This window comes from Durio zibethinus, chromosome 23 (assembly GCF_047325235.1).
Source record: "Durio zibethinus cultivar Kanyao isolate XHJ-2024 chromosome 23, ASM4732523v1, whole genome shotgun sequence".
NCBI classification, from domain to species: domain Eukaryota; kingdom Viridiplantae; phylum Streptophyta; class Magnoliopsida; order Malvales; family Malvaceae; genus Durio; species Durio zibethinus.
Genome location: NC_143184.1, coordinates 5745300 through 5770710, shown reverse-complemented (window position 1 = coordinate 5770710; position 25411 = coordinate 5745300). Strand labels below are relative to the sequence as shown.

The window sequence follows — 25411 nt, the reverse complement described above, 5'->3', positions numbered from 1 at the left end:
AGTGTTTTGAATTTTTTTTTTTTAATTTTTTATTCTTTGAAAATATTCTTAAATATTTTATCTTAAACCATAAATCCTTCTCTAACCAACAAGACTTAAATTAAAGTTGGTGCCTTAGTTAGTCCGAGTCGATCCATTATTTTCCTTAACCATCCAAAAAAATTCCGCTATTGAATCGAACACAAAAGTACTGATGACAACTCATAAAATCTTTGATTTTGCCCAAATCAAGAGCAATTCTTTTCTTAAAAATCTTTTTCCTTTAATTTTCTCCATTCAAGAGCAAATTGTTGACTAGTGATTTAACCTTAATCCTGAATTAGTCAAATATCAATTATATCCTGAAATAGTTTATAGGCAGAATAATTTTGTAAAATCTATAATAAACATAAAGAAATATTAATTTATTTATATTTCATTGATCATTTTTTAATTTTAAATATTAGCCTCCACCACTGAGGTTTTTGTTTCAATAGTAATATGATGAACAACTATGCAAATGAATGCATATGTATGTATGATAGTTCCTTTTCTAAAACTAAGATATACTAAAAGAAAACTTTTAACAAAGTTAAGATAAAAATATCATCAAATGAAGGGAGAAAAGAATGAAGAGTACAATTCCTTCTACTTTTTTTTTTTTGCTTCAATATTTTGGGGAAATGAAGATGCAATATTGTAAAGTGAAATTAAATTAATTACAAGGAGTTATATATGGTACCATATTAAATCACGCTTTGATTAAATTGCAACTTAAAAGGCCGTAGGGCTAACTCAGTGTCTCCCACCGTGGAGAAGTAGCTACTTAGAAACTCTTTGTATTGAAAAGCTCTATATAGTGGAGGGTTGCCTGCATTAGTCAGAGATTTTGCTGGTTCTATAATGCTATCATCAGAAGAACTGATAAACAAGCCAACGGTTGTTCGAGCAACCTCCGAGTTGGTCACAACGCGATGTTCAGCACTTTTCAGTTTGTTGTTGCTGACAATCTATGCCAAATCAACAAGAAAAATTAGTCTATCTACATTCACAAGTTTATAACCATAAGTAGAAGTATTTATGAGTCAGATTATGTCGGGTTCCGTGGAATTCATATTTAATATTAATAATTTATATATTTATTTAAGTTAGATTTGATTTGATATTTTGATTTCAAAACTTTTTAAAATCTGATTGAAATTAAAAAATAAATTTCAAATCTACTATTTATATTTAATTTATATAATAAAATTTTTTTAAAAAAAATTAAAAAATAAAAATTCACATATATATACTTATATAATAATAATATTTTAATTAATATAATTTATTCGAATTGGATCAAGTCTAAATTTAATTAAAATATTATATTTTATATAATTAATATAGTTTTAAATTCTTTATATTAATATAGCTTTAAAAATCTTTATAAATGAGTTCATTCAAAATTTAAATGAATTTAAAAATTATATTTAAATTCGTTTAATGAATTTTATTTTATTATTCAAATCCTCTTAAAATTTGAATAAACTTTTAAATTTGAACAAACAATCTAACCTTTAAACAGATCTAACTATAAGTTACAGTACACTTTAAATGTAACAAATTTCATGCAAAAAATATTATTAATTGAAATTATCTATATATTTTTTATTTTAATCATATATATGTAATGCAACTGCCTTGATTAATTTAATCATGTGATAGTTTTGGAAAACTAATATAAATAATTGGAGTCAGCAATGTGGAAAAAATACCCATTTTTTCCAATTCGACATATTCAAGGAATGGAAGTTAAAATATTATACCCGTAACTGGTGGCCTAAGTTAACTACAAATGCATTAGGCAGAGGCTCAACACCAATCCATTCTCCATCCTTGAAGACTTGAAGTCCATAGGCATCTCCTTGAAGTAGAATGGTAATGAGGTTTGGATCACAATGCTTAGGTAATCCAAGGGTTAAGCTTGGATCCGGACATGGTGGGTAATGGTTAGCCACTAGTAGCAGAGCTTCACTCAGATCCCCCTCCAAGTGCCCAGATTCAAGCCCTAAGCCCCCAGAAAGCAACTCCAGGATTTTTAAACCCAAATTCTTTGCTTCAACTGAAAATGTTCCGATAACCTCTCTATACAGGATTGAGAAGAGTAAGATTGATAATTAAAAAAACAAAAGAAAAGAACTGGTGAAGCCGTGGTTGTGATATGATCAGGCCTAATTACCTGTATCTAGTTGGCTTTTCAGGCCAAAGTTTAATGCATTCCTCTAAAGGATGACAAGGGTGTTTCAAAGCGTCACGCCAAAAGTGAAACTTTTCACAACCGTAATTTATATTGCTTGTGTAAAGCCTGCAGACGTTATTTGGATCCTCGGAGTAGAAGCTTGCCTTGTCCTCCATAGGCATCTCAAAGAATTCCTTGACGACGTTCATGGCGTCATTCAATACGTTTTCAGAAACTCCATGGTTAACAACCTATTTTAAAGAAAACGAATAGGAGAAAAAAAAAAGAAGAAGCGAGAATGAAGATGATCATGTATTAACATTTCATAGGACAAAATAAAAAATTAGTAAAATTTAAGCGATTTTACAAACATAGAAAAATTATATCGATATTAAATGAAGTAAAACAAATCAAACAAAATAAATCAATGGATTAAGATCATATACATGGGAAAAATTCCAACATAAAATTGGAATAAAAGTTGTACATGCAGGTAGGTTAGACCAAAAGTAGAGTCTGAACCTGGAAAAAACCAAACTCTTGGCTAGCCTTCAAAACTTTCTGAATTGTATTACTTCGATGAAATGATGCTTCCCCAAGGTCAACAACTGGAATGGTATCACCGCTAGAAATGCTAAGCTTGCCAGGTCTTGTTTCTGGTGGGCAAATATAAGAGTGGGGCAAAGATTGATCCTTGCACCAGTTTGAAACAAGCTTCTCCATTAATGCTTTACCTTCTACAGAGGCATATGAATTTATGCTATGAAATAATTAATCTGGTTAATGATGCAAGTGATGATCCAAACAAATTGAGATATATTTATAATGGTGTACTAAGATTTCATCAAAATAATAGGGCTCTTAGTTGAATTATTTGCTATCCATCATAGTCAGATCACAATTACCAAGTTTCCAAGATACATAAATGGTATTTTCAAACATTATTATGCAAGTCTTCCAATCTCATAAAGTTAAACAAAAGAGGAAGTTGGAATCTGATTCTGCAATAGCTGGATGACAATCCTAAACACGTTTCCCCGTGGATATTAATTATATATAAAACCATGATTATGACTGACACTTGGTATTTGAACATGTCAGTGGATGATTTTCATTTTTAACAAAGTCGGCTAGTATTGATTGGTCGATGGTTTAGGTAAAAACAGTTTTAGAAATTAAAAAAGAAAACCGATTCACAAGAATCAAAATGAGTAGGTTAAGGTATAAGTAATGGAAGGATGATGCAAGGCCAAGAGCCAATGAAAGGTTATAGCAATATATAAATATACATATATATATATATTTATATATTTGTTAAATTTAATATTGCGTAGGCCCAATCATGTTTTCAATTATCAAACTGCAATCAGTCCACCCAACACATTCAAAGTACATAGCAAAGTGTCTTTGCCATAATCATCAAATCACACTTTGATTCAACTACAAGAGGTAAGTTATGGAGATGTGGGGTGATCCTGAGATACACTATATATTTATCAAGCATGTAATTTAAAACGTTTCAATTTAGGGGTCTCCGTCACTGATGCGTAGTTAAGTTGAAACTCTTTGAATAGGAAAGCCCTGTAAAGTGGAGAATCGTATGCATTGATAAGAGATTTAACAGGCTCTATAATGCAATCATCAGAGGGGGCGATAAAGAAGGCAGCTGTTGTTCGAGCAACTGTCTAGTTTGTTACTGGCCGATGTTCAGCACTCTTCACCTTGTTGTTGCCGATAATCTGTGCAAAGTACAAACCAACAAATATTCGTCAGTCACATAGTAGTTCAATCCCAAATGACCATCCTTAATCTACCATAGCTACATTACATTTTAGCTAATTGTAACATATATATTTCTTGCAACAATGGGCACGAATTGTTCCTTTCCTTTTTTTTCCAACAAATGTGATGAATCTTATATTTATAGAAACTCCTGATATTGGTGCTGGCCTAATCCAATCATGTGGTGAGTTTGAAAATTGAAAATTAGAAATTTGCAAATTTATATCTATTTAGTTACCAACTTAGTTGATCTTACAGGATAACTGCATCTTATTTGGAAGGGATCAACAGAGACATTAACAGCCTTCAACATAATTAATTAAGGAATGGAGATATACCTGCAACTGGTGGCCTATGTTAACCACTAATGCGTTATGCAAAGGCTTAACACCATTCCATTCCCCATCCTTGAAGACTTGAAGCCCATGTACATCTCCCTGATGTAAAATAGTTATGAGGTTGGGGTCACAATGTTTAGGTACTTCAAGGGTTAAAGCTTGGATCCGGGAATGGTGGGTAATGGTTCGCTGATAGTAACAGTGATTCACTTAATTTATCCTCAAAGTGCCCTGATTCAAGCCCCAAGCCTTCAGCAACAAATTCCAGGATCCTTAAACCCAATTTCTTTGCTTCAATTGAATATGTAGCGATAATTTCCCTGTAACGGTAATGACAATAATGTATTGAGAAAAGGAATGAAGGAAAGAGAAATGACAAACAACAACCCTATATACAAGTGCAGGGTTTTACTGTATCTATGGCTTTTCAGGCCAAATTTTGATACATTCTTTTAAAGGATGACAGGGGGGTTCTCAGATTGTCACGCCAAAGGTGAGCCTTTTCACAATCATAGTTTGAACTGTTAGTGTAAAGCTTGCAAGGTTTTTTGGGATCCTCTGAGTAGACGCGGGCCTTGTCCTCTGCTGGCATCCCAAAGAACTCCTTGAAGACATTCATGGTGTCATTTATCAGGTTTTCCGAAACTCCATGGTTAACTACCTATTTAAGAAGAATGATGATGATTGACGGAGTATATTGACTCAAAATTTCACAGGACAAATTAAACGTAAGAAAAAAGATATACAGTTCTCTGCAAAGCTTATGATTTCTAAAGCAAATGCTATTGACCTAGAAAAACACAAACTCTCGGCTAGCGTTCGAAATCTGTTGAACTATGTTGGTTCGATCACGACAGAGTGCCTTACTGAGGTCAACTACCTGAATAGTATTCCATCTAGGAATGATATGCTTCCCGGGCCTTGTTTCTGGTGGGAATATGTAAGACTGGGGGCAAGGCTTTATCATTGTACCAGCTCGAAACAAGCTTCTCCATCTCTTGAATGTGAAGTTCTGTGGAACTGTGATTAATTTTGATAATTGTGATGTAATTTATACAAGATAAATAGTATTATTAAGAAACTATTAACAACAATAGAGCTCTGCTTTGGAATTTCTTGCTAGCTCATCCTTGATGCTCAGACAACTATAAAATTCAAGATATACATATCAGAAAACAATTTCAAATAATTATTCTACACAAAATCATTGCGAATCCGCATAAATTAATCCCCAAAAAATGGTATCTAACACTGCAATTACTGTACAACAATCATAATAATTTTTTTGATGAAGTAATCATGATAATATAGTTAATGTTTTATTAATTGAAATCTTGATCATGATTGACACTTGATATTGATGGTTGAACAAACTAATTAGACAAAAAAAGAAATTATTTCCAGGTTGGGCAACCATGTTGGGCCAAGTTAGCCAGACCCAATCCGTATATTTGCGTGATTAACCACTCAACATTTCGATATCCTTAGTGGATATGGAAGTTAAGAGGAGAGAAATTTCCTCTAACAAGGAATTATAAATTATTGGTTGAGATAGGAAGAAAAAAAAGATAGTTTCCAATAAATTTATGGGGATTTTCTATGACTTTTTAATGAAAACCGACCTCCAAGCAGACAAAATTTGAGATACAAATAAATTCTACAAGATGGAGACGTGCTGATGTTGACTGTTTCTATATTAGCAACGGAGTAAATTTTATGGATGGATAGCTGCCTTAAAGCAATAAAAGAAAAGTACTCAACCGATAAAAAAAGAAAATAGTAGTGCCATTATGGCATAAGCTGAATTCTTTTATTTTTCTTTTTAAACATCAAAACCAATTTATTTCTCAAAAAAAATAATAATTGATGTAATAATAAATTTGTGTGCATATTTTAATTTATCTATATATTTTAAATAAAGTATTTATCTGGGCAAGGCAATATATTAAATTGCCGTCATCTCGAACTTGGTTATTAACTCAAATAATTTATCCACTATTTTAAGAGATGAATTCTTATGAGATTGAGGTTGGATTTCCAATGATTGTAATTTTTTTTCTTTTTCTAATCTCTTAATTCTGAGATTGGCCAAAAAAAATGTAAAAAAAAAATTTAATCAAATTCTTCCCAAGGACAGTGGGTTATCTTTCATGGTCAACTCTCTGATGAAAAAAAAAACAAATCACAACAGTAATTCACCAAAATATTCTGCACAACAACAAAAGGACAAATCAATTTTATGATAGGGGAGTTGAGCTGATCACCGGTTCTGAAAAATACTAATTAATATGTTAGCAGTATTTTGGATTCTTCAATTTAAAGAAAAATAAATCAAAAGTTAATTGCCGATAAACTTTTTTTTTTTCTTTAATCAGTCTCAGTAGCCAATTTGCCATATTAGGTTAAATGATGAAGTAGTAATTATGTGACAGAATTTATTGGCATAACTACATAGCTTTGTGCTTGCATGCCTTACTTCTTTTATCTCAATTACTATTAATTTGTACTGATGTTTAATCCACTTTTGTAACAATTAACATATAACTAGTGATCATTAATAGGGTCAAGTGATATTGTTATTGGTTTATGTGATTTATTGGTAGAGTACTAAATTTTTAATTTTAGTAATCCAAATTCAAGATTTGACAATTTTAAGTATAAAAAAATATATTATTATTGGTCATATACAAATTCATGGTAAAATATTGGAATTAGACCAATTAATTAATGCCACATAAGTAAGCATACACTAGAGACAAGTAGCATTTTTCTTAAAAATATTAACTTTGGCTTTGTTCATGGTAATTAAATTCATTAAATAATTTATATATTCTAATTCATCGAAATAGGAAAAATCCTATTGCATAATTCATCAAATTGTATAGATCTAATCCATATATATGATACAATTCTACAACTAGTTGACCTTAGCATATAAATGGTTGTCCATCAAATTTAATAACCTTCCAAATGAAATCAAACTGCCCATATATAACTACTAAAATATTTGTCAATCAAACCAGCTCAGTAGTAGTTTACAGCAGCCTTGTTACAATTTGATTTTGTTGCTACATACGCTCCATTTGACTTCAGACAAAGATGATGATTGGAATGATCAGAAAACAAAGCAAAACATATATATTCACAATATGAACTAGAACCAGAAGTAGAACTATAATAATATACTTGACTAGCAATTAAGGGTGTGGGGGCGCGCAGTATTGTGAGGCTTGAGGACGAAGGCAGTAAAGAAGTCAACAAATTTGAAGGCTTTGTGAATTGCAGGATTGCATGCATTGACCAAAGCTTTTGCTGGTTCTATGAGGCTTTGATCACTAGGATAAACGAAGTAGGAAATAGTTGTCCTGGCGTCTCTTGAATTCGTCACGACACGATGTTCTGCTCCTTCGAGTTTCCCATTGCTGATAATCTAAAATTTACCATAAATTAAACAAGTAATTAATTAAACCCACACCAAAAAAGAAAAAAAAAAAGATATGAGAAAAAAATTGACAAATTATTTGAGAGATATGTACCTGTAACAGGTAGCCTATATTGACGACAAAGGCATGAGGAAGAGGTTCAACGCCAATCCATTGGCCATCCTTGAAGACTTGAAGCCCTTGTATGCGGCCTTGAAGAAGAATGGTGATGATAGAAGGGTCCCGGTGTTTGGATAATCCCAGTGTCAAACTTGGTTCAGGGCACGGAGGGTAGTGATTGATCATAATTTTTGGAAGTTCAATGAGGTGGCTGCTTAAATATCCGGTGCTAAGTCCTAATCCTTCACAGATCAACTCCAAAATCTTACAACTCAACTTCCTTAATTCAACCAAATACGCTGCAACTACTTTTCTGAATAAATGAACAAAAAGAAGAAAAAAAAAGGTCAAACTGTCAAAGTCAACACATAATAAACCGAGGAATTTCATGCAAAAAGCTGGAAATTAAAGTTTTTACATATGTCATATCAAGTTTATATGAGTTGATAGGTTACCTGTATCTAGTTGGCTTTTCAGGCCAAAATTGAATGCATTCCTCTAAAGGATGGCAAGGATGTGTCACGACATCCCTCCAATAGTGAAAATCCTCCGTGGGATAAGCATAGCTGCTTGTGTACAGCTTGCAGCTTCCGTTTGGGTCCTTGGAGCATTCCCTTTCCTTGTCCAAGCCTGGCATTGCATGGAATTCCTCTGCAACATTCATGGTTTCATCCATTAAATCCACAGAAACTCCATGGTTGATTACCTGCCAGGAACATATATGGTCCATTATTAGCAGACAAAAAGAAAGGGTGGGCGCGGGGGGGAAGGGGTTATTAATATAAGCATAGCTATGATTAGTTGGGAAAATTCGATTCTTGAAATTTTAAGAAATCAATACTAAAAGAGAAATTAATGGCATAGGTGAACCTGAAAAAATCCATACTCTTCACCAGCTTTCATAATTTGCTGAATTGTCTCGTTTCGATCATGACACTCAAGATCAATCACTGGAATGGATTTTCCAAATGGAACAATGAGCTTTCCGGGTCTTCTCTCTGGTGGCATCACATAACTTTCTGGTAAGGATCCATCATAACACCAGCTTGAAAGCAGTTCCATGATCGATTCAATTCAACGCCAATCTTTGAAACTAGAAGATAGTTTTTATTCAATATTCTGTAAGCCTTTGAAGCCAAGCTACAGGAAGGAAAGGGCATTAAAATCCTTACTAGAAAGTTGACCAATAAATAAACAAATTAGAATCTTTCGCAACCTAGCCTTTTATAATCAGCCATATACACTGCATCATTAAAAAATTTCTAATTATACAGCAATGATAACGATGATGATATTGAATTTGCAAGTTGACATTATTTTTCTGAGAGATTAAATTAATTTAAGTAGTTCACATTGTTTTTCCACCTTTCTTTATTCCAAGGTGATGATGTATGGAATTGTTGTTTAATTCTTGGTCGGAAATGTAAAATTCTGTAAAAATACAAAATTTTGGAGTTACGGGGATTGGCATCTTGGAGTCTTTTCACGGCAGCATCCAATATTTTCTCTAAATCATGAAAGTTTTAATGATAAAAACATTTGTAGATTTGATAAAAGAAACTTTGAAAGATTGTTTATTGATTGCATATGATGCATTGTTAAGACATCATTTTTCCTTACAGGGGGACTAAGGAAACAGATCAGTTATTCTAAAATGATAGTAAAAAAGTTAGAAAATAAATTGTGAAAATGGTCTAATAATTAAAGATTGGATTATAGAGAATTAAACCAAAATTTGAGCCCCCTTAGTTGAAAAAAATTGTAAGAGAAAATGCTTGCTACTGTCACTTCTGCAATTGGTTTTCAACAAACTGTCATCTAAGCTGCCACATCAAATGTACCATTTACCATCAATACTTGCTGGAATCCATGTTTAATTGTACCTCGAGATGCAAAACAAACATAAAAGTACTGAAAAGAAATTGTCGAAGTGACCTTTTCTGTTGCTAGCTTTCCCTCAAATTGCAAAGGGAAGTCCCAGATGCAATTCCAAGAATGGTTTGTTTTTGGTCTTAAAAGATTAGAAAACTTCTAAGTTTTGCTTACTTCACGGAATCAAAAAAGGATTGGTTTTAGGCTAAATCCTACTGATGTTAAAGGAAACATTTGTCTTATAGATATAGTTAATTATAGAATTTCCGACAATCACGTATTGCTAACCACTATATGATGAACAACAACATGACAAAAACCATCGACTAGAATATGAAAAATGCAGATAATGACATACGTAATAACCAAAGGAAACGCAATTCAATTCACTTCAGAAACAGTGCAAAGAAAATAACACTATCTATTAACAAATATTCCATGTATTTCCATTTCAAAAACTTTCAAGGATAACATATATGCGTACTTAGATGAAGGACTCTAATGCCGGTAATAGCTGGGAACTGGATTTTGACTTCTGTAACCAAAATCAGAAGTAAGATACAAAGAAACAATTGAATTGGGGAATTCATCAAGACTACGTTGTTGAAACATTCTCTCTTATTGCACACAACCTTTATTTGTTCGGAACAGAGTTGTTGGCATGCGAATTTCATTTAGGCCTCAACACTTCAAAATACTCAAATACTTTGACTTCTAGCAAATAATTTTTAGACTCTTTGACATTTGGTTACCTCAGAATTAATTAGCTATATGTCCCTGACGTTATCAAACACCCACCCTCCTTTTTTTACAAAAGAGTTGCTGGCACAGAGGAATTATTTGATTTTAGATCTCAAGACTTCAAAGGCAATACTTGTTTTTAGCAAATTGACCGAGGTTGTTTCATTTTTGGATAATTTAATAGTTACTAGGAAAAGTATTGTGAAGTGAAAGGTCACGTCACGTTCATAAATTAAAGGTTGCAAACTTTTGAGAATAAATGAAAGTTGGCTATATCCACAATGATCCAATCGGGGTATCACCAAATTTAGATGAGGTACTAACACGCCAGATGGAAGAGGTGCACCAATCTCATTTCTGTTGTAGTTTTAATATAAAGAAATTGCATCGAATAAACGATGAATGGTGACCAGATGAAACGAGGCAGTATGAAATCTTGGGACCTACAGAATTCCCCCTCAAAGGGTGACCTGATGATCACTGAAATATATATTAAGCACTCTTATTTCTCCTTTTGTGCTCTAATGTTATTAAGACAACTAAAATTGCCATCATTATCTCTCCAAGCCTTGGCTTTCAGCCAAATGCACATTGATAGAAACACATGTGTGCCTGTCCTGGCCTGCGCTGAATTGGGTTCTTTTTTTAAGTAATCAAAATCTTTGGCTTTAGCTTTACCCCACCCCTTTTTTTCCAGTATCTTACTTGGTATTTGCTTCAAAATTCCGTCTCTCTTTCCCATTCAATCACTCTTTAATTCTTTATCAAGATATTCTGTATGTGATATTCACTTTTTATGAGTCAGTCATTCAGTTCAGGATCTATTTTCCTGCATCTTTCAAATAGGTCAGTGACTTGGCTCATATTTGGCTTATGGCACCAAACTACAGATACTTCTACAACCTTGGGTTTCAAGCTCTTTCCCCCATCAAGGATCAGCAAAATCCAACTTATCAGCCTCCCTTGCCTAGTTCAGACCCTGCATTTCCTATATTAACCATTGCTGTGTTAAGCATCATCGGTACAGCTTTCTTGCTAGTTAGCTATTATATCTTTGTGAGCAAATGCTGCAGCTCTAACTGGCACGAACTTAATCCGCTAAGGCGAATATCTTTGTTTCGAGCAGGACAAGAGGAAGATACGTTCATTGCCTTCTCTCCAACAATGTGGAATCGCGGGCTTGATGAATCTGTCATTCGAGAAATCCCAACTTTTCAGTTCCAAAGAGAAGGTGATGAGAGAAGTATCTATGGTTGTGTGGTTTGTCTGAATGAGTTTCAAGAGCATGACATGCTTAGAGTTCTTCCCAACTGCAGCCATGAGTTCCACTTAGATTGCATTGATATATGGCTCCAAAGCAACACCAATTGTCCTCTTTGCAGAACAAGCATTTCAGGCAATACGCGTTATCCAATCAATCAAATCATTGCACCTAGCTCTTCGCCTCAAGACTCACAGCCATACACTGATAGCCTGATGAGTGGAGACGAGGACTTTGTAGTGATAGAACTTGGAGGAGAAGATGGAGGTGCTCTATTACCTCATAGGCAACAAGAAAGAGACAATTCAAGAGAAGCATTGATGCAGTTGCAGCCTATATGTCAATCACCAAAAAAACCCGAGCAGAAGACCGGTAACTTAAAATCAAGAAAGCGCCACCATCTCTCAATTATGGGAGATGAGTGCATTGATGTTAGACAGAAAGATGATCAGTTCTCGGTCCAACCTATCAGGAGATCTTTCTCATTGGATTCTGCTGTGGATCGACAGCTTTACTTATCTGTTCAAGCCATTGTCCAACAAAACAGGCATCCTGGAGAGATTAATACGACTGAAGAGAGCAGTAATAGAGCTCGGAGATCTTTATTTCCATTCAGACACGGCCAAAGACCCAGAAATCCAGTACTGCCTGTTGAATTTGATTTCTAATTCGAGATTGCTTGACTTTAATTTTGGTTATTTTTTTGTTTTAAGTTGGAAACTGTTGTGAGGCAAATGAGTAAGAAAAAAGAGAATCCAGATGAGTGTAGAGTGACTTTTCACTGATATTGTACATAGTGAGAAAAACAAATGGGTTCTTACTGAAAATGCAGGCGGGCATGGGAGTGAGAATCATTGCTTAAGGCGCAATGTGCGGATAAGATTGATTTCATTCTATTTTCAGTTCTGTCTCTTCATGAATGACAATGATTGCTTCCATGCGCCTCTGTTTAGAGTTATTAAGAGATATATAGAGGAAGAGAAAAGACAAGAGGGGCATTTAATGGAAGCCAGAGAGAAGGGACCCAACAATGAGTAACTAAAACTCTACGAGTTAGAGCAATGGAAATCCTTTAGCAATGACCACCGACTTCTTTTGTCTTGTAGTAATTATTTTGCTGCTGCTGAACAGCAGAAGGAATGGTTTTGTTCAAAGTTTAATTAATCATAGTTTTTGCTCTTACAACATTAATTATGCTATTATGTTGAGCAGCAAGCAGTGGAGAATTATCAGAAATGTCTTGAATCTTTGGCGGTTGAAGTTTGAAAGAAGTGAAAGTGAAGCTCTGAAGGGATTTTGGCAAGTTTTGGAATTAGGTTTTATTTATTTGGTTTTGTTTAACCCTTGCAAAAACCCTTAACAATGGCTTTTTCTCAACCCCTTAACAGTGACTTTCTCTGTTTTGTTTTCCAAGCAACGGTAACAGGGCCAATGTGGTAGGATACCAAAAGCAGGAGGAACAGTATTGAAACGTTGTCGTTCTCCTTGCTTTACTAATGCAGGCTGCCAAGAACATAAAAACTGGTTTGGCCTCTCAGCACTATTTAATAGTGCTTTTGGAAAAAAAAAAAAAAAAAAAAAAAAGCTTAATCAAGACAAAAATGTATAAAGTAATACTTGGAATTAAATGAAATTTTAAAATGATCAATGGCTTTCAATTGTTTGTTTATACACTATCAGAAGGCTAACAGTGACTCGTTGGAGTATGAAACTTCTAAATCTGAGTTGAGGTCTTCTAGAAGCTAACCTCACAATGAATGTATATACAACAAAGAATACAGAGTTTCCTTGCATAATAGGACAAAACCTCAGTCCAGCAATGGAAACCCACTTGCATTCCATTCATCTGAAGGGAAGTACAACACCACAAACTAAGAGCTTATTGATCAATCGAAGCTCAGGGGCTTTAAATTTACAGCGGGAGTTTCAGGAGGTCTGCTATAAATATCATCAAAATGAAGATTTACATCCCCTCTGGCTTCAAGATCATCCATGTAAGTCGGCCAGGATAATCTCTGAGAATCCCTCCAATCAAGGAATTGATCTTGCTTTTCTACACTTGTCTCAGATAAGTTAACATAATGATGGTCTGATGAATAGCGGTTGAAATCAGGAGGCTCAAGGAAACTTGTTTCGGGCTGTGCAGCATGTGAACCGCTTCTATCCCACCAACGGCTCCTTGGATGGTTTGCCAAGTTATTTGTATCATGATGCTGAAGTACACTTTCATGGAAGAAAGGAGTTGATGTTGAAGCTTCAAGATGTGACTGTGATCGATCATCATAACGGTGTGGCCAGTATTCTTCATCTCTTGCTTCATTATGTGTCATGTTGGTTAGCACCTGATAATCTCCACGCTGTTGTTCAGCTGCTTCAAATGACCTCGTTGCAGTGTCTCTCCTATAACCGGTCACATGGTGACATTGAGAGGTATAATACCAATCTAGAAGATAAGGGTGATTCTTTTGATCATCATCAATTAGCCATAAAGAACCTAAATTATAGCCAGTGCATGGAATATTCTGCTGCATTTCCCTTGATAAAAGGCCGTTTCTAACTCCATAAGCTCCCAGTGGGCTACCTCGCAACAATCTACCTGGAGAATATGCATGTCTGGCTCTCTGGCCTTGCAACTTTTGCTCCCTGAAAGTTCTAATATTTAACAGGAACTGCTTACCCTGAGCATCGGGTTCCCATGAAGGGTAGCTACTCTGGAAACTGCAATCAGAATAAAATAATTCAAGATGAAATTACGCATGAGAGGAAAAGGTAGAAAGGAGGTTCAACATTACAAAATGGGAGAAAAAGCACCATAACCAAAGAATAATCACAAAACAGAACTTTAAAATGAAAAATGAAAAAAAAAAATTATTAAAAGAGTTGGGGGAAATAATGACTCTAGAAGGAGAGTAAGGCGTTTGAAGCAATCAGCCAAGAAATAATCGCAAGTTGTAGAAAAATGGCATTTCGTACAAAACAATACCATATTATATCTCACCAGATTGTATTTTGAAATTAAATTCGAAACTTGCTATCAGCTTCTATCATAGAGAATGTGAATAAGATTTTGAGGTGATTTCGGATTTCCCAAACTATGTTCACCAAGCAAATAGCAATAAGAGCAGGTGTAGGACAAAGCAAGCACACAAATTCAATTAACTTTGCTAAAATCATACCTCAAGAATGCTTTCTCCATTTTCCCTTGGGAACTCCTCTGTGAATGAGGTGCATTGTGTGGAGAGCCATAATTACCATTGCCATGGTTTAGGAAATCAAACGCACTAAAACTGTAAAATGAAGTAGGGAACAAAACTGTAAAATGAAGTAGGGAACAATTATACAGGTCACCTCATTTAATGGGCATATAGCTAGTAATAAACTGGTCCCAAAAAATAAAAAAAAAAGAACAGTCTACCTGCAAACATGACCGACACCTTTAACATCCATAGTAAAATCATCAATGAACTGTAAAATGTCATCCACACGCTGCAAAATAAACACACAGCATTTTAGAGTTAAAAAAAAAAAAAAAGATGTATAGTATAAGAAATGACAATAGAAATAATTTCCAAAGGAAAAAAAAAAGACCTTTGGAACAACAAATAGAAGCAAAAATGGAGTGAGGAAAATTGAGGCCATCTCCTCTAGCAACATCATTCCAGTGTACTGCATCACAAAATTTAAAAGAAAAAAAAGGATTCAAAAAGTCTAAACTAAAGAGAAAAGAATCAAAACATTTCTCAAATGAATTTTAATTTTAACTATATCCCAATAAAAAGTAACAACGCCCAGAGAAAACATGGCTGGCCTAGAAATTTTAATTGCTAGCACTTGATGTAGCAAACTAGTCAGAAGAAATGATATGTTGCTACTTGAAAATTCAGACTTCTGGAGTTGCGTAATTAAACTGAGAAGTATCTGTCCTGTTATTCCAAATGAGTTTCAAGACAACTAAGAAAACTACTGGCAAATGCAAACTACTCATATGGCTTATATAGCAGTTTAAACATCTTATCTTCCCAGATTTTTACAATTCAACAAGCATGCATGTCTGAGATTACAGGTAAAACAAAAATAGAATTAGAAGGGATTACCTGAAATAGAGTTTCAAACTCTATCCGGACTATTTCAGTGTTTTCTTTACCACGCCATCCCTTTGGCATATAATGTGTATGTTGGACCACCATAGACATTGCTCCTTCTGGATCAAGGACCAGAAGTTCATCCCTAACAGCAGCCCGACTTATAGCTGTTATGGTTCCAAAAACAGCTGCATACCAAAACAAGTTCCGACCAAATATCTACAAATTTGAAATAAATATGTAAATAACTAAAATGAAATATAGATAAGTTGAACAGAAAATAGAAGAATCTGAAACGGTGAAAGTTCAAAAAAGTTACATGGCCCTCTAGTAAAGATTCCTCCAAAAAGGCAATGATAATCAAGATAGCAGCAAAGCCACCGGATACAAATGAGATAAACTTTGCGGTGATAGAAATAATAGGTGAGGGAAATTGCTTTATGTACTCAGAAGCATGCATTACGCTGCTATTTATCCGATGCTTGAATAAATGGTCAACCTGTAAGACAGATAACATTATACGTAAAAATACAGCATTACAGTATGTAAAAATGAAGAGAATCTGGAAGTGTAAAATATCCATCTCAAGAAACAATTGTTGCCATCTTATTTTCACAGTAGGTTCTAAACAACTTTTCTTCTTTATGATAATTTAAATTTTCTTTTTTTATTTAAAAAAATTAAATTTTCACAAACAACACAAGTATGTAACTTCAAACAAATGACTAACACTCAAAATTACTAAATAAAAGTAATAACACAACCTTGTGAGGATAGGCAGTGGATAAATCCTTCTTGATTTCACCAGCACAAATGATTTAGCTTACAAATGAAGCATAGAAAAGGGAAGATGACGATACCTCGTCGAATTCCCTGAACATCCACTTTGACAAATTGGACCATCTTCGGGATGAAGCCGTGCTTGGATGATTATAGAATTGTTCAGCATGCCTTAAGAAGAGATAAACTAGCATGAATATAACAAGAAATGGAGATAGAAGAAGCATAGCAAGCCCGACAACCATGAGCCTCTTCTTCAATGTTCTAGGATTAGTTATGAAGTCCCTTCTAACATAAAAGTTTCTGCAAAAACATGCATTCCAAAAAGAATTTGGTCATAAACCCCTAGAATTTAGTTGGTTTTCTTGTTTTCTTAAGAAAAGAAATAGAAAAACTAATAGCAAGTGCTTTTGGCTACTAAAATCAACAAAACCTCATAAAAATTGTCAAGGTCTATTTCAGGGTTACATTTGAAACTTGAAGTACTTCATAAAATATTTCCTCACTAAACATAGAAAGAAAATGGGTCAGTAAAACCTTTTCAGAATTTTGACATATTTCAAATAGGTGCAAGTCAAGAAGGCAAAAAAAGCAGCAGTAGAAAAAAAAAAAAAAGCAATGAAACATTATTTTAACCAAATTATCTCTAGCTACTTCATAAAATCAACCATTAAAGACCAACCTAAGCAGGATTACCAAAAGTTAAGACTCTGTAAGAAAATTGAAAAAATTAAGAATTTCCTAAAGCTGCAGCTGCAAAGTCAGTGGTTTGGTACCAAAACCGTGGAAGGGATCATGCAAAGAAAAAATGCATAGTCTCTTTACTACAAAACTGTAGAGTCTCAAAGAGCCCAACCATTTTTCCCAGTGTTATCTACAAAAGCCCCTCTCAACATATTTAGAAAAACACAAAAACAATTAAATGGCAGATTTGAACACCAAAATGCATCTTGTTATAACTCTTCACACAAGAAGGAGTATATAATATTCTTGAAATCGAAATATTATGCATTAAAAATTGAAGAAATAAGTAATTGTATCAATAGTCTGAAAGTAGAAAGTCACAGCATTTGCTTCTATAGATTGTTTAGCTAAGTATACATGTTGGAACCATATCCATAACAGTAATTAACAGAGGACACAACATACACAAAGCAGAAAGGCAAATGTTCATATAAAGTTAAACATACTGATCAAACATGCTCTGCAGTATACACCAATTTAAGGTCCATTCAAGTGTCTTTGTTAGCATCAGACGATGTCTCATTCCATCAGGGCCAAATTTGACAGTTGGACCAGCACCTGGCACCCAGGGTGAGATAGGAAAAGCAAGCACTCCTTTATTAAGCATTCCAATCAAGTAGTTCTCCTTCCGCATCAATCGCATAACCACATCATGAGCAGAAAGATCCTTGACCACACAGAGTTGTTCTGAACTTTGTAACTGGACAACCCTTTCAAGTATTGTTGCCCATGGCATGGTCTGAATTTCATTGTCAGAAACATGGAGACTGCAAAATAAAATTTAAAAATAAAATAAAATAAAATCATTAAACATTTATATGGTACTGCAACTGTAAATGCTCTATCCAAATCCGCATCTTCTAACCTATCAAATATAAACTTACCTGTTATGATAGAAATGACGTATTCCAAGAGTATCCTTTAATTGCGCAAAAAACCTTAAAAAACAGAATATCCAATAGCTGGAAAATAGCCCCAAATATCCAACAATAATAGCTTTTGAAAGTGTTAAAGGGGTTAAAGGGTGCTGGTGTAGAGCTTCCTTAGCAAGATCACAGGGCTTAATTCCAGATTCAAATGCATCCATCCCACACTTTGCGTTGCGGAGACCATTCCAATCAACAAACAATAAGAAAAACCCTGAGAAACATATGGTAAAGCCCAGGCTCAGAAGTTCAACTATCCATTTTGTAATTATGCACCAAAGCCCCTTCTCACAATAGTAGCTATAGAGCTGTTCAAAGAACAAGTCTAAGTCAGCTATTGGTTCCACATTCGGAGTCTCACCATTAAGAAGCCCTGAAGGGCTCTCACTACCAGGACTTGGTGGTACTCTTCCATAGTCAGACAACTCAATCTCAGGAGGCACATCACCTAGTAAACCTGTTGTCAAAGAGGATTCACCACCCCATCTCCACTTAAATATGCCAAGAGCATTTGCAGCCTTTTGAGCCCTGAACATCATTCATAAATCTTGATGGCAGGGAAAAACAGCCAGTCCATTCCCCAAAATACGAAAATGTTTATGGCAAGGTTCTGCCAATAAAAAGAAAATCAGACAAATTTCCTTTTTATGATGTATGTATGCACATGCTCACATTCATAGAAAGAGGGTGAATACAAGCAAAACAGAAAACTATTCCATCATAATGTGCATCTGAACAACAAAGAGACTAAGCAAAATTATGGACTGCACAAAACCTAACATTGGTATCATTTTAATATAAAATCCAAACACTGAAACAGCCAATAAAACAAGACATGAATGAACACATCATTACAAAATAGTTGCCCTAAATCCTTACACTAATTAATTAAGTTCAAATACCTGCAAATCATAAGTTGGAACAAAGCCACAATCTTTTCCGCGGATAAGAAGCTAAAAGATGCAACAATTGGAACCTAGAAACTTAATTTGCAGATTCTTGAACACAGATAGTAACAACTGTATGCAAAACCATAATACATAAACCATAAAAAATAAGTAAGCGAATAATATAAGGAAGAAAAAATCAAACCGAGATAAAAATTTCAGCACTTATATTGCTGTCCATTCTCAGTTCAACTAAAGTACTCTTGAATATCCAAAAAAAAAAAAAAAAAGCTTTACTCTATCAAAAGCTTAGCAGCAAAACATGCTACGAGGGAAGGTAATTCTTGGCGAATTTAAGTCACCAAAGACTCCAATATCCATTAAATTTAAAATAAACTATTTAAAAACCAAAAATTAACCCAAATTGTATCCACATAAATTCTTCAAAAGAAAAGTAGCTGAAATAAAATAACATGCCAAGATTATCAATTTATTACAATAAATAAAAAAAGTTTTCGAATTTACCTCCGATCCACAAACGAGCAGCTCCAATAATACCCCGAAAGAATAAAGAAATAATCAAAATGGCGAATTTGGCCTATACATACTAAGGATTATTCCAAAAAAATCAACAAAGACCAAAGATTGACCGTTACTTGGAGAATTCAAAGAAAGAAAGAAAGACAGGGAAGGGAGAGAGGAGAGGGTCGGTTGCGTTGAAGAAAATAAAAAAAAATTTATTTATGAGTGAATCGTTTTAAAATTACTATGAAGAAGTTAATCAATTCAAGAACATAAAGAAAGAGGGCCTTCGGGGTTATTCTTGTTCTCTGCAAGAAAAAAAATTGAATGAAGGAAACGTGAAGGTGAGTAATACCTCTTCTTTTTTTTTTTTTTTTTTGGGTTTCTAGATTAAGTGCCAAAGCCTTTGCTTGAGCTGCAGAACGAAGGTCTTTGGTTTTGGCAATGGCAAAACCCATTTTTTCTAATGAAAATCATCACCTAAAATATTTTTATTTTAATTATTATAATATTATTTTGATTATTGAGTTGTCATTTAACCGACCAGTAAAGACCTGGACGTGAGATGATTCACAAGCCTAACGGGCCCATTCCAAGAAATTCGGAACTCTCTTCATTTATTGGGCTTTAGTTCCTAACTATTTCTTGGGCTAGGGTAATGTCTTTTTTGGGCCCAATTTTAACAAGTCCATGTACATAGAAAACCGGTGTGGGATATCCCCACTTAATAATAACCGTTTAGTCTACTCTCCAAACAAATCTTAGAGGAATCCGCGGGACGTAACGGATCAATTTGGCGGGAATACACGTGTCAAACATCCGTGGTAGTCCCAGCTAATATTTCCCGCCAGAAAACCGTCTTTTATACTCCCACCCTTTACATCCTCTGCCATAAAGCCCCACTCGACCCACCCCAGTTCCTCTCAGCCGCCAATTATCTCTTCCCTCGTATTTTCTCTGTAATTTTCCAACCATGAGCTCCTCACATTCTCTAAAATCCACCCCTCTCAAATCCAAAAAATCTCTGAACCTAACCTCTAAATCGCCCGTTTCCAAAACCCCAGAAAAGCACGCCTCCCAGCTCCCCAACCGGGCTCGTAACCGTGGCGTTGCTCTCTCCATCAAGGAGATCCGTTCAGTTGCCCAGACCCAGCCCAAACCTCCGAATGACCATAATAAATCGGCCCGAAAACAGATCTTATCCTGGGCCACCGAATCTCCTCCACCCAAAACCTCCGGTGACGGTCCCGATAAGCTTCCTGAAAAGTAAGTCCCACCTCTTCTAACCCAAGTTTTTTTTTAAATAGTTATTGATTGAATATTTGTGAACAGGTACGAGATATTGTGTGGGTTCTTCGATAGTTTGGATTCTGCAATCCGGCTGCTAAAACTGAAGGGCGCGATGCCAACTTTTACTAATATCAGTCCCAAAATAGAGTGCTTAACTGATAGGTTAAGTGAATTTTCTATAATTACTATTACAATGGCTGATTTGCTTTATTTGATTATTTATCTTTTGGAGTTTGATGCTGATTTATAGGAGGTTTTCATACGGCCACTTGGCCCAATTGAAGCATATTCTACCCGCGGCGATTGAGATAAAGAGGATTCTGATCTTTGATGAGGGGACTAGTTGTATGAAACCAGATCTCCGCATTAGCATCATTGCCGATGCAATTGACTGTGGGCATGATTCAGAATCTGAGACCAAGAATCTGAGCTTGAGGAGGGTTTTTCGAGCTCGGCTTGCAGATTATGTCAAGGCTCATCCTGAGGTATTCTTTTCAGTTTAGTAATCTTTGTTTGTGCATTTCTTGCTATCAATTTTTTTTTTTCCTTTATGCATGTTTACATACCAATTAGCTATGTTGAAACATTTGGAGCATTAGATTTGGTTTTAGTTTTGAATTTTGTAATCGTGTTTTAAGTTTTAACCTTTAAGCTTGAAGTTTGATAGACATAAAATCAAGTTATGAACTTTAGTTTCCTCTATGTGAAAGCATTTCTGGAACTTTATTGTCTCCGCAAAAGCTCGTGAGAAAATTTTATATAAAATTTTTAGGTAAGTTTGTAAAGTATTTTTTTAAGTTTTTTTTTTTTTTTTATCTTATTAATATGTGCATAAATTCTTTTGAATTTGTAATCTTTAAATGTCAATTTTAATAATATGTCAATTGATTCAAATTATAGTTGGTTTGTAAAATTTTTTATTAAAATAATTTTAAAAAATTAAATTGAAAATCTAAATTCCCTTAACCAATAAAGTCTAATGGTTGGTTAGGAACCGAAAAACATTGCTAAATATTTCAGTACTTTGGAAGCTAAAACTAACCTAATGTCATTCTAACTATTTTCATGCATCATGTTGTGTTGACTCCGATTATTGTGCTTTCAGGGTGGTGAAATTCCAGAAGAAGATCTCCCAGAGCCATTCAATCGTTCAAAGCAGAATAAGCGATTGAACATGATCAAAGGACCTATTTCATTGTCATCTGATGAGTCATCAACTGATACACCGTCAGAGCAGCAATCCTTGACAGCACAAGATGAAGTAATTCAAGAGGAAACACGACCGCAACCATCCAATCATTCAAATTCCATTTCAAGACTGGCTGTGGAGACATTAGTTGATGCAGTTAATGACCAGCAACCTGTTGTAGCATCTCATGTATCTTGTTCATTTCGAAAGCGCTTTTCCCAAAAAGCCACAAGCAGAGCTCAGGAGGTTGTCCAAAAATGTTCAAAGGTTTCCCTTCAATCTACAAATTTTCATGTTCCAGAGCCATGTGCTGACAGATCTGCCTACAGTGACAAAACTAGCTCTGCTCCAACTCGATCCCCAACTAAACTTTTATCTAAACCAACTATCTGTGAGACGAGTTCCAGAAGTTGCCACCTTGCAACTCCTGTCAAAGAAATAAATCATTTGAAAACTGAAGATGACTCTCCTACAAAAGCTGGCAGTATTCAGTCCACTCCTGCAAAACTAGCTTCAACTCCCGCTAGGCTGATGACTGCCACACCTACTTTACAGCCGGAAAAGAGATGTTATATGAGCCCAAATGAAGTTTCTTCCAGTTTATCAAACAAGTTAGTTCGGAGGCCACCACGTACCAGGTCCTTGAAATTTGACAGTCCTGTGAAGGAAGAGAAGGATGTTGATGAAGTGCATGAGATGGCATGCAATCCAGCCAATAATGACAATGACGATGTTCTCTCCATTCTGCCCGCGAGCCTTCTGCATTCAGTGAGCCACTATGAATTCTCTTGGCTATCATCCTTTTTACAGCATGAATTCCATCTGCATACTCTACTAACAACTCCAAATAATTAGCCACCTACCGATGACTTACCCACAAAAATATCATTGGGCTCTTTTCCAGTTTCTACTAGATATGAGATTAGGGATAGTAAATCAATCTGTAGATGAGACATCCACTATTCTTATCCTATTCTTATCCTATCATAAGGAGAATGAACAAATACACTTCTACATAGTACTTAATGAGCTTGGCAACTAATGTGATCCAGCAGTCTTACTTTAAGATATCTTGGCATCATTTAGCATAATATCTAGTTGAAAGTGAACATTGAATAGTACATGGAACAGTAAAGGTTGGGCTTTGATTGCATAGTGCAGTGCATAAGTAACCATTTATTATCTTTGCAGATAAGGGAGAAAGAGAGGAAAGCAATGGAGGAGCAAGACCCAGCAATCTCACAAGCAAAGAGGCGACAAAGGATGATTGCCTGCCTACCTAAGCTCTTCAACATCATTCACTATCTATTCCAGTCCATAAAGCGCTCTGTTATTACCAAAGAAGAGCTTATGCACAAAATAATTGCTGGCCATTGTGATATTGCTGATAGAGGTAAGCCTTTATGCTAAAATGTTAGCAGCTCATGGTATTTGTTTGGTTTATGAAAACATTAGCTGAACATGTCTTGCTTTGCTTTCATAGGAGAAGTTGAGGAGCAGCTAAAACTGTTGCAAGAGCTAGCTCCAGAATGGATATCTGAAAAGATGGCCTCTGCTGGGGATTTACTTGTTTGGTGAGTAATTAATTTTATACTTAATATTGGTACTTTTTTCAGCTCATTTGCTATGGTAATGGTTGTGGATGATTGTTCACATATTTCATTGCAAAATCTAAAAAATGTTTATATTTTCTAAGACATTTAGCATGTAAAAAGTTTATTAGAACTAATCATGACAAAATATGTTGGTACTTTTTAAGAAAATGCTTTTAAGTGATGGACTTCCTTATCCAATTATTTTCAGCATCAATAAAGTGTCAAGCCCTGAGTCAATTCGAATGCGGCTTCAAGAAGCAAAATGAGTGGAGAATCAGTGCCCAGTTTCATTAAATTATATATGAAGTTATATTGACAGATGGAGTTCAAGTTTCTGACCACATTCAGCTTTTGTAAAGTTTTTGTACAAGTTTGATGCATGTATAACCATATTTAGGTAGAAGATGTAGGAATGTAAGATGATAGCTACTATTGAGTTTGAAGTATGATGCATGTATAACCATATTTAGATAGAAGATGTAGGAATGTAAGATGATAGCTACTATTGAGTTTGATCCACCATGTCAATACAAGTGCTTTTCTTGACTATCTCATGCTTTTTGAGTTGCTTAAAGTTGCCAAAAAAAAAAAAAAGAATTATGCGCCAACATATAACTTCACAATCTGCAAACTATTTGAGATGATTTAATAAGCTCGAGATCATCATATTAGACAAACATAAAAACAAATCAAGTTCTTTCCCTGTTGCAAAGAGTAGCTATTGTCTACCCCAAAAACAGTGCTAAGGTCAGTTTTGGTCTCGATTTTCTGCACAAAAAAGGTAAAATCCATTAGACAGTGAACCTTTCCATGCAAATTAAAAAGACTAAGCTAAGAGTTCCCGATTTCATGCTATGTTAGTCATTAACCGAATAGTTTAAAAGAAGCTGTGTTCTTGTACTTAAAGGGTACAACTAGGTGGAAGTAGATAAGTGTTTGTATAACCTACCCTTTAAGAAAATAGGCAAAAGGAAACATCAGCAGCCAGCTAGGCTATAAAGATAAGTGACGTAGAAATATGGAATTAGCCCTTGATTGAAGTCACCTTCTGTAATGAAATACACAATTGCAGGAAAAAAAATCCGCAAGCGTCTATATACTATTGTTGAAATGATATTAGATTCTGTTACAGTAGTGATAAATATGCCTTCACGCTGTAAGTATCATTTTCTCTATGAAAATTGTGGTACAGAATATCATAAGCAGATTTTGGTTAATGGTTGCACAAATGTACAACAGTGAAAATTAATAGAGTATCCTTGTTAAAACAACTGAGATTTTATATTATTTTAGCTACCCTTCTTATGACTCTTTGTCCTGTAGAAGTAGCTTTCTGAGTATTGTCAAACCTTTTTCATTCTACTTTCCAGGGTGTGGAATCTGGTCTCAAGGAATAAATATCACCATAATATTCTTTTTCTTTCCTATAACAGTACAGTGAAAAGCCTATCATAAACATCAGAGAATATGGCATATCGTTGAATTGCTGCGCACCTGAATTAATCTATTATACCCAACAAAATAAAAAACTGTTACATCTGGATTAGTCTCAAATAAGAGGGACACAGAACATGTTACCATCATTCATAGTTAAAGGCACAAAATGTCATCTTGCAAAGTGAATTCTGTAATGTAAAGAATAGTACCGAGTTTGTTGTTT

The 25411-nt window shown here is 34.8% G+C and overlaps 4 protein-coding genes and 2 pseudogenes across 9 annotated transcripts; 2 read left to right on the top strand and 4 right to left on the bottom strand.

The window, feature by feature from the left end:
• Window positions 1-521: 521 nt before the first annotated feature.
• LOC111314309 (hyoscyamine 6-beta-hydroxylase-like) lies at window positions 522-3096 on the bottom strand. The gene is made up of 4 exons (XM_022915519.2): window positions 2723-3096; window positions 2201-2451; window positions 1788-2106; window positions 522-989 (listed from the first exon to the last, which is right to left on the bottom strand). Exons 1-4 carry the CDS (start codon window positions 2921-2923, stop codon window positions 726-728), a joined length of 1035 nt encoding a protein of 344 aa, XP_022771254.2. The 5' UTR covers window positions 2924-3096; the 3' UTR covers window positions 522-725.
• Window positions 3097-3537: 441 nt separating this feature from the next.
• Window positions 3538-5575, bottom strand: LOC111313086 (hyoscyamine 6-beta-hydroxylase-like; annotated as a pseudogene). The gene is made up of 4 exons (XR_016332717.1): window positions 5111-5575; window positions 4738-4981; window positions 4321-4648; window positions 3538-3939 (listed from the first exon to the last, which is right to left on the bottom strand). The product of XR_016332717.1 is annotated as a hyoscyamine 6-beta-hydroxylase-like (transcript).
• Window positions 5576-7290: 1715 nt separating this feature from the next.
• Window positions 7291-9942, bottom strand: LOC111313444 (hyoscyamine 6-beta-hydroxylase-like). The gene is made up of 4 exons (XM_089752867.1): window positions 8733-9942; window positions 8318-8568; window positions 7857-8175; window positions 7291-7750 (listed from the first exon to the last, which is right to left on the bottom strand). The coding sequence occupies exons 1-4, from the start codon at window positions 8922-8924 to the stop codon at window positions 7511-7513; spliced, it is 1002 nt and encodes a 333-aa protein (XP_089608993.1). The 5' UTR covers window positions 8925-9942; the 3' UTR covers window positions 7291-7510.
• Window positions 9943-10608: 666 nt separating this feature from the next.
• LOC111314307 (RING-H2 finger protein ATL16 pseudogene) lies at window positions 10609-12962 on the top strand (annotated as a pseudogene).
• A 378-nt stretch (window positions 12963-13340) lies between these two features.
• Window positions 13341-20142, bottom strand: LOC111314305 (autophagy-related protein 9-like). 4 transcript variants are annotated; one of them, XM_022915512.2, is made up of 11 exons: window positions 19681-20142; window positions 19171-19287; window positions 18227-18878; window positions 17789-18109; window positions 16679-16901; window positions 16138-16317; window positions 15831-16037; window positions 15325-15402; window positions 15152-15222; window positions 14913-15023; window positions 13341-14454 (listed from the first exon to the last, which is right to left on the bottom strand). In XM_022915512.2, exons 3-11 carry the CDS (start codon window positions 18805-18807, stop codon window positions 13623-13625), a joined length of 2604 nt encoding a protein of 867 aa, XP_022771247.2. In that variant the 5' UTR covers window positions 18808-18878; window positions 19171-19287; window positions 19681-20142; the 3' UTR covers window positions 13341-13622. The 4 variants fall into 4 exon arrangements, with proteins under 4 accessions (XP_022771247.2, XP_022771246.2, XP_022771249.2 ...); XM_022915511.2 differs by lacking the exon at window positions 19171-19287; XM_022915514.2 differs by lacking the exon at window positions 19171-19287 and having other exon boundaries at window positions 16679-16769.
• A 422-nt stretch (window positions 20143-20564) lies between these two features.
• On the top strand, window positions 20565-24300 carry LOC111314306 (CDT1-like protein a, chloroplastic). Of its 2 annotated transcripts, none has more exons than XM_089752092.1 (7): window positions 20565-20943; window positions 21040-21129; window positions 21218-21452; window positions 22073-22924; window positions 23348-23549; window positions 23640-23730; window positions 23960-24300. In XM_089752092.1, exons 1-7 carry the CDS (start codon window positions 20651-20653, stop codon window positions 24015-24017), a joined length of 1821 nt encoding a protein of 606 aa, XP_089608218.1. In that variant the 5' UTR covers window positions 20565-20650; the 3' UTR covers window positions 24018-24300. The 2 variants fall into 2 exon arrangements, with proteins under 2 accessions (XP_089608218.1, XP_022771251.2); XM_022915516.2 differs by having other exon boundaries at window positions 20566-20943; window positions 21010-21129.
• Window positions 24301-25411: the final 1111 nt, after the last annotated feature.